Source organism: Drosophila serrata, unplaced genomic scaffold, assembly GCF_035046125.1.
Source record: "Drosophila serrata isolate PLE 108 unplaced genomic scaffold, ASM3504612v1 contig_184, whole genome shotgun sequence".
NCBI classification, from domain to species: Eukaryota; Metazoa; Arthropoda; class Insecta; order Diptera; family Drosophilidae; genus Drosophila; species Drosophila serrata.
In genome coordinates, this window is record NW_028257082.1 from 2,829,617 (window position 1) to 2,842,918 (window position 13,302).

At 38.3% G+C, this 13,302-nt stretch overlaps 1 protein-coding gene across 1 annotated transcript; it reads right to left on the reverse strand.

Moving 5' to 3' along the window:
• Positions 1-9,059: 9,059 nt before the first annotated feature.
• Gr57a (Gustatory receptor 57a) lies at positions 9,060-10,392 on the reverse strand. The gene is made up of 2 exons (XM_020951149.2): positions 9,235-10,392; positions 9,060-9,176 (listed from the first exon to the last, which is right to left on the reverse strand). The coding sequence occupies exons 1-2, from the start codon at positions 10,390-10,392 to the stop codon at positions 9,060-9,062; spliced, it is 1,275 nt and encodes a 424-aa protein (XP_020806808.2).
• Positions 10,393-13,302: the final 2,910 nt, after the last annotated feature.

The window sequence follows — 13,302 nt, forward strand, 5'->3', positions numbered from 1 at the left end:
TTTATACACTTTCAGGGTATCAGAATTAACTATGAGCCGTAAGTAACTATGAGCAGTAAGTAACTATGACCAGTAAGTATCTATGACCAGTAAGTAACTATGACCAGTTAGTATCTATGACCAGTAAGTATGTATGATCAGTTACTAACTTTGAAAACTTTACCAGTTTGTAACAGATTTTCATCAAGTTTAAAATATAATTAATCTAGAATTTTGTGCAAAGTTTTATGAAAATCGGACTTCTATATCATAAAGCTGCCATACAAAAGATCGTTCTCTGTTTACAATTCATCTTTAATTTTTTGATTCGTCTAAAGCAAACTTCCCCTTAAATATTCCCACATAAACAGCCTCTTAAATCTCAAGATCATCAAGTAACCCCAAAGGAGTTAAATGATTTGTTACTTACACTCTCTCTGCAGGCTTGGTGGAGTACAAGAAACAAGGCCACGGAGTTGGCCTTGGGATTTAACACAGATTTTATAATAGCCAAAGGTTGGATTTAAACTCAAATTAGAAACTTATAATTTCAAGAAGAAGAACAAAAATAATTGTGTTTGCTACGGTGCTTAAGTACACTGGTTGAGAAGCGCAGAGGAGGGCACTTTTTTGAGAGATAGTGAATACGAGGAAAGTATTATTTTTGAGAGAGAGTAAAAGAGAGGCAAACAAAATTTGGTTTTTTGAGTAGCGTAGGAAAGGTCTCATTGTTTATTTTGGAATAATGAGAATTTGAGTTAGTAACAAAAATGTGATAAATCCGTAAAATTGATCAAAAATATAACATACTGAACCTTTTGTTTTTGTTCTTTTTTAACTATCTATTACCAGTAATTAACTTTGAACACTAAGAATCTATGAGCATTAAGTAACTATAGTCAGTAAATATCTATGACCATTAATTAACTAAGTATCTATGACCAGTACGATCAATAAGTATCTATGACCAGCAAGTAAGTATGATCAGTTACTAACTTTGAACACTTATAAACAATGACTTGCAACTTTTGTAACACAACACATTTCTGAGACTTGGCCGGCAGCAGTCACTTCGTTCCGGGGATGTTTGAACCAATTGGGAATTATATGCATACATGTTCAAGATTTGTTTTGGAACAAATTTAAGCTATTTCAATGAAACTATGGAGTTATTCTTCTATATAATTTAACTAGTATACAAGTCGGAGCATGGCGAATCGGTGGACTATATACATATATTTATATATAGCTGCCATAGGAACGATCGGATATTTTTCGGATAAATAATTATAACTTTTCCAGTTTTCAACAGATTTTCATCAAATTTAATATATACCCTTTATATATTAATCTAGAGTTTGGTGTACAATTTTATGAAAATCGGATTACTATATCATATTGCTGCCATACAAACGATCGTTAACAATAGAGGAAAATGCAAAATGGTGAATTTAAAATTGTAAACAGCGGGCATTACTATATTGTTTTAAAATATAAATATATATAATTTATATTTTACTAATTAAAGCAACGATATACAAACTACGGCGTGCAGAAGTTAGCTTCCTTTATTGTTAAGAGGAAAGCCATGTTAATTGCAGCAACAAAAAGTAATTATAGTTAAATGATTTCCCATTTATATAATCAAAATAATATGTATTCCTAAAGTATATATCATATTTCTTGGGTTAATACAAATAGAATACAAATCTAATCATTATAACTTCATTAATATTCACTTACATTCGCTGGAGATTATTTTTCCTACATGCCAGTCCCCTTTAAATAAAATAACAACCAAATGGACTACACCTTCCCTCAGTTCATCTATAATCCGAATTTCATTAGTTGAACTCTTTGGCTTTGGGGGTGTCATTTCATTTGTTTTGCAAGAACTGCACGCATTTGGCCCAGCTGGCGGCATCTTGGCTCGATTCAATTAAAGTTGACTTAAACCACACACGCAAGCCCAGGCACTTGCCCCGCTGGCGGATCCCCTTTTCGGAGAGGACACGGAGTGTTTGCCGGGGCTTTTGCTGCAAATTGCATGTTGGTCGCGGTGCAACACAAGACAACATTTTCACTTTCCCGGCTAGCTCAATGTTGCGCATACGCAGCGTATGCCAGATGTTACAATGAGCGAGCGGCACTCGTTAGAGACGTTGACACAAAATGCTATTTCACTTCAATTAAATGGATGCCGAGAGGACGGGGAGGGAGAAGATGGCGCCTAAGCCATTATGCGAACTTTGCGCCATGTGTGTGCCAGAGTTTGTGTATCTGGCTGTGTGCCGGTGCATTGTCAGTCAATTTGGCAAGTGCCGTAACCGCGAAACTTTCTTAACGCTTTTGCAGCTTGTTGCTACATGTATTTTTAGAGTTTGCCACCGGTGGAGAGGAGTCCCGTCTCATTGTTGGCTTTTCAGCAAGAGCTCTTCTCAGCCTGTAATTACGTAAGCGGAGAAGTTTCCTCGCACAGCATGCGCTTTCAATTTCCGCATTCCGAAATTGTTTGCCAAAATCAAATTCAAATTACAAAACGATTTTGTCTTCTGTCGCTGGCATCTCCCGCTATCTCTCTAGCTTTACACAGAGGGAAATAAGGGTAGATAATTATGTCAATTTTAAAATAATAAAATGTGGATTAAGCAAAAGTATTTGGTATTCTTATAAATGTTGAGTATCTTCAAAAGGGTTAAGGAAATCTGATTATCATAATTTATAAGAAAGCAAGCTATCTTCAACTGTTTTATTATTTAATGATTAAGATTTTGATTGCAAATAGAAATCACTCATTTGGCAATTAATATTTTAAATATGTTAATTTGATATTTTTCTATGGTCATTTTTTGGTTAAATCAAAGTTTTTCATATATCATAACTAAGCCAAAAATGCATTAATTTCAATTTGGAAAGTAGTTTTGTGCTAGTTGTTATAAGGCTAATAAATCTGTATACTTAGTTTTAAAATTTAAAAAATTCAATTTTTTTTTTGTCAAAATTTGACAATTTTTTAACGACGAACCCCTTATAAAATTATGAAATTTTGAAAAAATTTATTTTAAAACCAGACATGGCTAGATCGATTCAGCTGATGATGCTGATCAAGAATATATATGGTTTATAGGGTCGGAAATGACTCCTTCATTTAGATTCAAGCTTCTGACTAAAATTTGAACAACCTGGAAATGTATAATTATTTAGCAAAAGTTGGCGCCAAAGTCAGTCTCAGTTAGAAATAATATTCGTTAATAATTTATAATTAAGTTAAATTGTTAACTTTGCCTTATGCCTGTAGAATAAATATTCTAGGTGACTTCATTTTGGGTTGCTATGATCGAAGTGAGCTTCTTCCTGTAAGAAGGGTAATCATTGTCATTATCACTATCATTATCACTATCACTATCACTATCATTATCACTATCATTATCACTATCACTAAAGGTGTTAACAGCGAGGAGGCTGCGGACAGAATGAGGTCGGAGCGAAGGCTGTGCCTCTATTTATAGTCGCCGAGTGAAGAGAACAGAGAAAGTGAGAGCTAGAGAGAAAGAGATATCATTAGAAATAGGCAGAGAGAGGTAGAGAGTAAGGGATGTCTCTAGAGATTCACAGTGGCAGAAGAGAGAGAGAGAGTGAGTGAGTGAGGGACTGAGAGATAGAGACAGAGCGAGCTATTAAATAAACATCTAAAATTTACATTTAACAATATTTTAGAGGCAGCTTTTATTTATTTTATAATTAAGTACAATAAATCTACACATAAAATAACTACAACATTGAAATTGTGTTTTTGCAGTGCATTTCTTTGCTACTCACTTCTACCTGACTTGTTCATAGACTTCGGCACAGACATCCGGCGGATGTGTTTGTCTCAGATACCGCTCTTCAAGTAGCTGGAAATTCGGCGCTTAAAATTATTCCTAAATTCTGTTTCCCAGCGGAATGCTTTCCTATTTTAAATCAGCGCCTGCTGGGGGCCCAAATGCAATGGGAGGCCTTCGATTGGCAATCGAATTAGCGTCGCTGACTTGTCGCTTTGTCGACTCTGATCGCATTTTGTGCGAAAAACACGCATGACAAACTGCACTCACAATCGACGGGGCATATCCGAGCTTTACATACATCCATACATATATAGATGGGGGAATATTTTTTGGGGGGTAATGCCAGGATTTGGTGCCCACATGCGACGGAGATAGGCTGCAGCTGGCCGCTGGTCCCATTGGGTGTAAATACACTCGTATACTGGCCAGTGCACTCTGATTTTTGACCATTTCTGGCCCAAAGGGCTTTTGCCTAGCTCATGGTGTTGGCTTAGTGGGTTCGATTTGCTTTTGCCACCACTAAGCTAACTGATTTTTACGGTCTGTGTGAGCTCCATCAATGGATTTGGCTTGCAAGGATGCCATCGAGTAAATGAAAATATTTGATATTTGAATTTAGACCAAGGCTTCGGTTTTGAGCAATTTCTAAAAGAGTAATTAATTGCTGATTGGGTTTATCATTTTTCGCACTAAAATATGGAATAAAAAATAAACTGAGACAGATAGTGCGTATACATATATTTGCTATCTACTTTTATTTGATTTCTTGTGCTTTAATCTTTAAAAATTTATTTGTTATGCAGGTTATTTATTTTAAGGTTATTAATTTTATTTTCCTTCTTGGAAATTTTTTTGTGTTCTTTTCAGGAGTTGAATTAAATATTTTCCTATGCTGTGATTCATATTTGCATTTAAATTGAAAAATTCAAGATTTGCTATGGATTGTTTAGGGGATAGCTTGAATTTTCATTAAATTAGAAAATTCCTAAACAGAAAAGCATGCACATCTCAAAGTTTTAACCCTTAAGAAGGAGAGTTTTCAAATTTAAAATAGGTAATTTTCGTCTCCCTTTTAATTGTCTTAAATTCTAGTTTAAGGAAAACTAATACTTAATGACCCCGAGGGCAAGTGAACGCATTAAAGCCTTGACACCTGTTCGACCCTTTAAGACGTTATTCAATTCAAGTTAAATTGCTGGAAATATTTGCTTTGGGTGGCCGAAAGTTTTCGGCCCTTGGCCAAAAGTGGCCTTAACCCTTAACCTTTTTGGTTCTTCTTGTTCATTTTTGCTGCTTAGGCAGAATGCGCAAAATGCTTGTAATTTGCTTGTTTCTTTGCACTTGAATTAGACGTTGATGTGTGTGTGTGTGTTATTTTGAGCCATGTCCTTGCAGCTGCGCCACTTGTAAAGTCGTTTGCTTGGACTGTGCAAACAAAATGAGCGAGCAGCGAAGGAGACTAGTAAATGCATTAATGGATGCACCCAGCTCCAGCTTCACCTGTCCCACCTGGTCCGCCTCCGCCTCCTCATCATCATCATCCTTTTTTAGCACGTGTGAGTGGGCCAGGTGCTCTTGACATTGCCCTGAGTGAAAGGAGGCTTCAGTGTTTACGCTGCGACATGGCGAATGCTTCAGCCTGAAGAGTTCTCGCTGCCCTCGTCGTCTTTGATTGCGTGCTCGTCTCGCTGGGATCAGGATATATATGTGAATATGTATTTATATATACAATATATGTGTAGTGTGTATGTATATATAGTGGGACTCGTCTTGGGCTCGTTAAGTGTCGCCTCCTTATGGCATTTCATGCTATTTTAAATGCATTTGAATAAATAAACACTCCTACGGTGGCAGTCGTAAAATGTTTATTACGTGGGCAAATGTTTGTGTCTGGCCTCATTAGGAATTGAAGCCGAGGGCGGTGAGTGTGGGCGACAATGGAAATGCAAATGCAAATGCAACTGCAGCAGGCTACATTTCGCACTTAATGCATTTTTAAATCAAAATACACCCGAACGCATATCCCAAAGACGTTTGAAATTGCATTGAAATTGCTTTAATTGAGTGGATTTGCAACCGAATCAAAGTGTCCCTGAAGGCATTGCGAAGGTCCTGAAGGGAATTTCCAACGAGGTGTTAAGTAAATAGGTACTTAACATAGTTTAGATAGGTTAATATTTGAGTTTCTTTAAAGCAATAATAGAGGTGATACTTGAAGGATATTGTAATGAAAGTAATAACTCTGTTTAATTGTAAAAGAACATACTTTTAAGGAATAATGACAGTACGAATGTCAGGACCTTAGGATATTTTTGTCTTTCTCTTAAAATGTGCTGTTTAATCAGTGCTTTATGGTCTTAGTTGTTATTGGTTGAATAAGGAGTTTAAGCTAGACATTTTCCTTTTAAGACAATAAGTTTTTAATGCACAGAAATGCTAATAATGCTAATAATATAATTTTTGTGAGAAACAGAGAGTTAGGGAGCTTTAGCGACAACGATTTAATTGATTGTCCATCAATTATGCATATCGCTGTGCTCACGGGTGGTATGCGTGATATTTCATTTGGTCCTTGATTAACTCACTGCCTCAAATATTTGCCAGCAAATACATATTTACGTAGTATATATGCTTAAATGTTTGCCCCAAAAGAGTAACGAAACTATTATATTTGCATATGAATTGGCCCAGAGCCGACTTGCCACCACCACCCATTGCCGCCTCTGTGTCCTCTCTGTTTGACTGTCAAATGCTGAGCAAACATGGCGAAGATTCATGTATCTCAACTTCTGGCTGACACTTTAAGTGGAAGTTATGCAAATAAATAAATGTGGATTGACTTGACAAGCAGGCAGATATATAGACAGACAGTGAGAGTTCAAGATGGAGTGGGAACAAACATGCAAAAGTAATTAAACGATATGGCCATAGAACGCAAATAATTTATGGTTTTGTTTTAGTTCAAGTTTAGAGAATATCTTTGAATACATTTAATAGTTAATGAGTAAACAATACATACATTTAATAGTTTGCAATTAAGCATTTTCCAGGGAAAGGCATTTAAACATATTATTGACAAATTACTCTGCATGTGGGTCTCGAATAAAGGATTCTCTTTATAGAGTCACTGGGCCGCATAATTATAATGAATCCTTTTTGTCAGCTTAACTTAACCCTAATTTGCGCCAGCTCGCATTATCCTTGGGTGTAAACACATTGCGTTTCCCCATTGTCTTCTCCCATGCAGGTGCGAAAACAGTTAAGACCGGCGAATGCAAAAACGTTACCGCCTGCCGCCTGCCAAGTCTGCTAATTAAGCTCCAAAATGGTAAATGGGAAACCGGAGAATGGAAAATGGAAAATGGAAAATGTAAAGGCCGAGGAGGAGTGGCTGAAAAACTCAACTATTTCAGCATTGTTGCTGCGACTTTTGTGCATGAAGCTGCAGCAGATGCTGCCTCAGACTCATCCCCATCCTCAGAGCCCTTCTCCACCCCATCCTCTCCAGCTGATGCGGGCATCGCGAGAGTTGTAAAAGCTTCAGCCCTGACCACATTTTAATTGGGCTAAGCACACGCCATGTGCCTTTGCCGGTGCCGTGCATGTGTGACATGCTATTAGTGAAACTTTTAAATGAGTTAGTTAAGTAAAGCGGGTTACGTTATTATGAGTTTTTGGCTTGGACATTACAAAAGCTTGTCAGCTTGGTCTGAGCTGGGGGGGACTCTACACTTTTTCAGGCTTTGCCAAGCCCCCTCTGACAATGGGTAGAGCAGAGGTCCTTGAAGCTATACGGTCATTATAGAGAGCAAGATGTTGCTGGGATTTATCATAATAGTAGAAAAGACTTGAGATATTAATTATCAAAGTATCATGCAAGGTTTAAGAAGGTTCTTTAAATGAAGCATTGATATTTCATTAACCATTTTGACTTAAATGAAAATATATCATCTTTAAGTAAAACCTTAAAACACTTAAAAGACAATGATTTTAGTAACAAACTTTATTGAATTCAAATAAAAGCTGCCTGCCTGCAAAGTAAATGCGTAGAAAATGCCCAGTAAAATCTCTATATCTCGACAAATTGAACACAAAATATTCCATAGCCTTGCTATTGGTTGTTTTATTGGGTCAAATATTATTCTCGTAATTATATTTCGAACCTAGTGGGTGCAATCAATTTTCAATTAGTAACATGCAATAACTCCGAACACATTTCTTGAAAGGCAAAAAGTTGTGGGTAATGCCATTGGTAATTATTGCAAATTATATGGCACCGAGCATTGGTGTATGTACATCTATAAACGACGACGATTGCAGTCCTGCCAAACGAATTTACTTGAATACAGCCAAAAGGAATGTGAGGGGAGAAAAAATATTATTCAATTACGCGTCATATCCAGGACAATGGTAACGATGAGCATAAAAGCAGCCGCCGCCATTGCCATCGCCATCGCCATCGCCTTCCAATAAATACACAAAGTCTCCCATTCAGTCAGTGTGCCATAAATTGAAGTAATAACAGTCATGTGGGACACGCGGCATACCCATAATAGTTTCGTCCTTCCTGCGAATCTTTCAACTGTAATTTTCGAAATTAAATCAATGTATAAATGGTTGCCCAACAAGCGCAAGCCGGACCGCATTCCGATTCCCATAAAGAAGCAAACATTCCATAGTCCTCTGACATTACCGAGAACTCCTTTTGATTTATTTTCACCTTGGCACATTCCTGATTGACTTACAACAAAAAAAAATCAATAGAAAGTGTATTCCACACCTTCCTCCTTTGGAGGCTTTCACCTGGACATGGACTGCATTGATAAAACTGCCTACCTGCCTGGCGACTGGCCGGGTCATCCCCCTGGTGGAAATTTACATAAAATTCAAATAAAATAAAACGACAAACGTAATAATCATTAGTCGACGCTCTCCTGGGTGCAGTCCACACAGTGGACATTGGGCACAAGATGCCTGCAACTGGGAGTTGGCAGCAGGAGCTGACTTATTTATGGAGTTTCCATGTTAACGAGCCACTCGCAGTAAATTAATTTGGTGCCGGATAAATAATACCTACGGGTCCAGGGGAGTTTTAAGGCATCCAAAGGTCAGAAGTAAACAAATTTAAATATAAAATGGGGAGACTTGTGAAGTTTATTAGCCTATTTTTGAATATTTTCCTATTAAAACAATTTTAAATTCTGTATTAATCTAAATTTTATTCTCAACGCTAAATGTTCCTTAACACTCTTCTTAATAACCAATCCAATCCTGCAATGCAATTTTCTGTTGTTCGATTTGCTCACCCATTTTCTGGGTCATGGCAAACTGAATAAGGATAAGCAAATAGTTGACCAGGATCGAGATGAACTGAAAATATTTAACCATAAAAATAAAATATAACCATTTTTATTTAAAATATGGTTACCAGAGCAATAACCTTTCTGTTGAGAACCACATCTAGGCCGCTGGTGAACTGAATCCTGGCCTGCCTTCGCCAGGTCATCAGGGACTCGACCAAAGGACGAAGCGAAGGGTTTTGGGGAAACCAGTTGTCCAGTTGCTCCACAAGACGGAGGCATCTATGGGCCTCGCGAATGGTTCGATCGCAGTAAAAAGGCGCAATGAGGAGCTTGTAGAGTGGAGTGACCATGCAGAGGGCCACATATCCGAGCATTCGATAGCTGCTGCCCTGCTCCTCCTCCTCATCCTCCTCATCCTGCTGACCAGCAGCTCCTCCAATTCCCACAGACTGTCCAAACAATATGTACAGCTCACTGGTACTCATGGCCAGGTCATGGGCCATGGCCGACCAAAGGCTGAGAGCGTAGACAGCATTGATCTCCTGGACAAGGTTTAGCAATTCCTGGACCATGGCCACCACCTGCCGTATGCGCACTTCCCTCAGTTGCTTTTGGGGGAAGCGCCACTCTAGGTAACCAGGATTCAATATCTGCTGCAGCAGCCGGAAACGGATGCCCAGCAACTCGGCCAGAGTCATGTGCACATAACCCGTAAAGTGGGGTCCACCCGTGACTACAGCATAGCAAAATGCTGAGATCAGAAAGAGAACTCTGTGACCACTGCCCACCTGAAAGGCGGCGCTGTTGATGGCCACCAAGTATAATCCACTGACCAATGCCAAAATCACAATATTCTTCCTCAACATTTTCCTATAGTTGAGATTAGCACCAAAGTCCCGCATCAACCTAAGATCCAAGGCGGCCAATCTCTTGTAGATTCCCAGGTGACGACGTGCCGCTAATTGCAAGGATGCGACACTGGCCACAAATACTAATGTAGACAATGCCAATTCCTGGACAGCGATGCTAAGGACCAGCTTATCTGCATGTCTTAGTTGCTCTCGGATATCATCGACGGCCAAAAGGACACTCAGGGAACCGAAGAGACCCAGTAATGTCAGACCTGTAACCGCCCAGGAGTAAATCCTGCGCCAAGGACTTATCCTGAACTGTGATCCTCGACCGCTGAAGCCGCTGCAGCCCATCATGAACTGGAGGCCACAGACGAAGCTGGCACAGTCGTAGACCGTTTCCGGTTCGCGGAAGAAGTACAGAACGGCCATTGTTTCCGGTTGAGGGATATGAACTGATTGTAATAGGTATTACGTTCAGGTTTAATCCAAATGTTAGCCTGATCATATTTTACATTAACACAGATATCGAATTTGTAATTTTGTAGGCGGGAGGTACACTTGAAATAATAAATGGAAACTCTTGAAAGTCTCTTTGAAAGTCTTAGAACAAATATACTAAAATGAGCACAGAAAATATTGTTAGGTCGTAGAAGAATTTGAGACTAATTAATCCCTTTTTGAAAAGATATATAAGATATATACTTCATTTAAATTTACACAAAACTCTCTCAGTGTGTGCAATGGCTGCACACCTTTGCGTGTGTTTAAGGGCCATTAAAGTAATTCAGTAATTACCACGATTACTTTTGTGATAACTCTAGACAAGTGCTTTTCCTAATTTATGAACAATTTCCCCCAATCTCGGTGCGCGCGGTTAAGTAAATATAAATGAATCTCAACAAAAAACAATTCCTGGCACAAAACACAGACATTTCAATTGAAAAGTTGAATTTCAATTAGATTGGTTTTGCGGCTGCAAGTTACTTGCTTTTATTATTATATTATATAAACTGGTGAAGGGAAAATAATTTAATTTTTGCAACTGTGAAAGTGCTGTCAGAACAAATACCATAATCCAAGGGATTATGGCCAAGCTGGCCAAGTTGGGAAATGCTGTTAATACCCGGTGACAGAGCTCAACCCTTCCGAATTGGGCCAGTTCGGAGATGATATCCGGCTTGATTTACAGTTGGCATGGGAAGGTACGTCATCGGTTGGCCATTTTGTTGGCTTTAATTAATAAAACTTGATTAACGGAAATTTTATGATTGTCCAAACGGCAGCGGGAGGCAATCAATCATCGCCTTGGCCCGCTCTCGTTCACAGTGTTCACGTCTGTTAATTATTTTGCATTAAATATTTATGAAATTCCCGAAAGAAAAAGCCAGAGCACTGGGACCAGTAGGGAAGAAGTGTAAAATTAATTAGGTTGCGTCCGGACGAAGGACGGAGGAGCGTCAAATGGTTGCAAATGACAACCGAACGGAGTTAATAAATTGTTTGTTGCACATTTGTGGTTCAATGCACAGGACACACACACACACACGGGCATAAATAAATGCGAATGCGATTCCGAAATTATTTATGCGCAACTGTTGATTTTCTGGCTGATTAACCTTTGGGAGCTTAACTAGGAAATATATTTTATAAATTAACTGCATGCCAGAAGCTGGATGCTCTGTTCAAACTGCATTAGAACTCTGTGAATATAACTTAATTCCAGAAAGTGAAGAGACTCTTATTTCTGATTAGAGTATGCCCTTGTAATTACTATGTATTTTTTTCCCAATTTTGTTTATTATTTATCGCATTTCGCTTCAACGCATAGCTATAGTAACATATGCGCCCACATTTGCATTAACAATGGCAATTACCAAATCCAATCGGATACAATTGGTTGGGATTCATTGGACTTGACTTGGGTCCAGTGGAGGAGCTCCTCCTCCTCCCTTTCGACCATTTGTCCTTGTCACTAGCCACTCATTTTCTACTTTTCTACACATATCCTGGCTGACAGACGGCTGACTGAGTGATTGACTCGCCGAAATGTCCAAAAGTAAAACAACACCGGGATACCAAATACAAAAAAATAAAAGGGAAATCAAATCTCCGCCCATACGGATTCAATTAACGCTAATTTAAAATGCCAACATATCTGGAGAGGCCTTTTTTGGTAATAGGAAAAATGGGGAAAATTCCCAGCCAGTTTTCCACATGACCCCCATCAAAATTCCGTTGTCAGCGGTTCGGGCTTTGACACTCCAAAGGGCAAAGTAACAACAACAACTTTTCCGTGTCAGGCCAAACGAGCTTTGATTGAGGGCAATAAGCGAGCCAAATCGAGTTTAGAATGTGTTAGCCATGTTTATAAAAAAAGGATAGATGGATCCTATATAAATAGTATAGTATGTAACACTTTCAATAACCCTTTTTACGAAGGTGTGTTATGGCAAAAGTGAGGTAAAGTGAAGTATTTTGAATACCTAATTTATTTATTCTTTTAGTTTTATTTATTTTATTATTAACAACGCACAGAGAGTTTAAGAAGAAACTTTTGATCGTTTGCCATTGTTTTTAGTTTTTTATTAAAATTATATCTCTATTGAAAATGAATATCATAATAACAATCTCAAGACCGTAATCATTTATATGATTTTCTGTACATAAGTTTAATTTGAGTTCACCTCGCCTCTCGCTAATTATTTCTCATTATTTATCTATTTATCATTAGAGTAGCTTCCCCCGTTTGTGTTTTATCTTTAAAGTTAATTATTTATTATTTATTATTTAGCTACATTAGAGAAATAGTAAGCACTTGTTTAAAATTAAATACATTTAAGTTCGTTATACTTATAAACATTTGCTTATGTTTCACCTCAATTCATGTTTGTTTATTTTCAATAATCGTTTGTTATTTCTGTAGTGCTGCTTTCAACATAGATCATTTATAGATTTAACTATTGATTATAAAATCCTCTGAGTGGCAAGTGTGTTTTTCCATTAGTTTAAAAGAGTGTGCCCCCGGAGGGTCGGAAGGGCAAGGAACCCATTTGTAGGCACTTGCCCGACTGAGTGCCTCCTAATGCCGCTCACAATTAAATTAAATAACACCATAATTAATTACTGCCCACGCAGGACTCCGAACTTGGGACTTGATTTGCTGGCCAAGAAGGTGCTAATGTCCTGGCCCATTCATTGTGGCTTGAGGATTGGTGTGCGTGAGTGAAATAAAGAATGATTTATGGCGGTAAGCTAACTAGCGTTCTGTTCCCAAAAGCGGGCCACGCATGTTCCAGTTCTCACAATTAGGCGGTGACCCCCAGCGTGGAAATGGGTTGG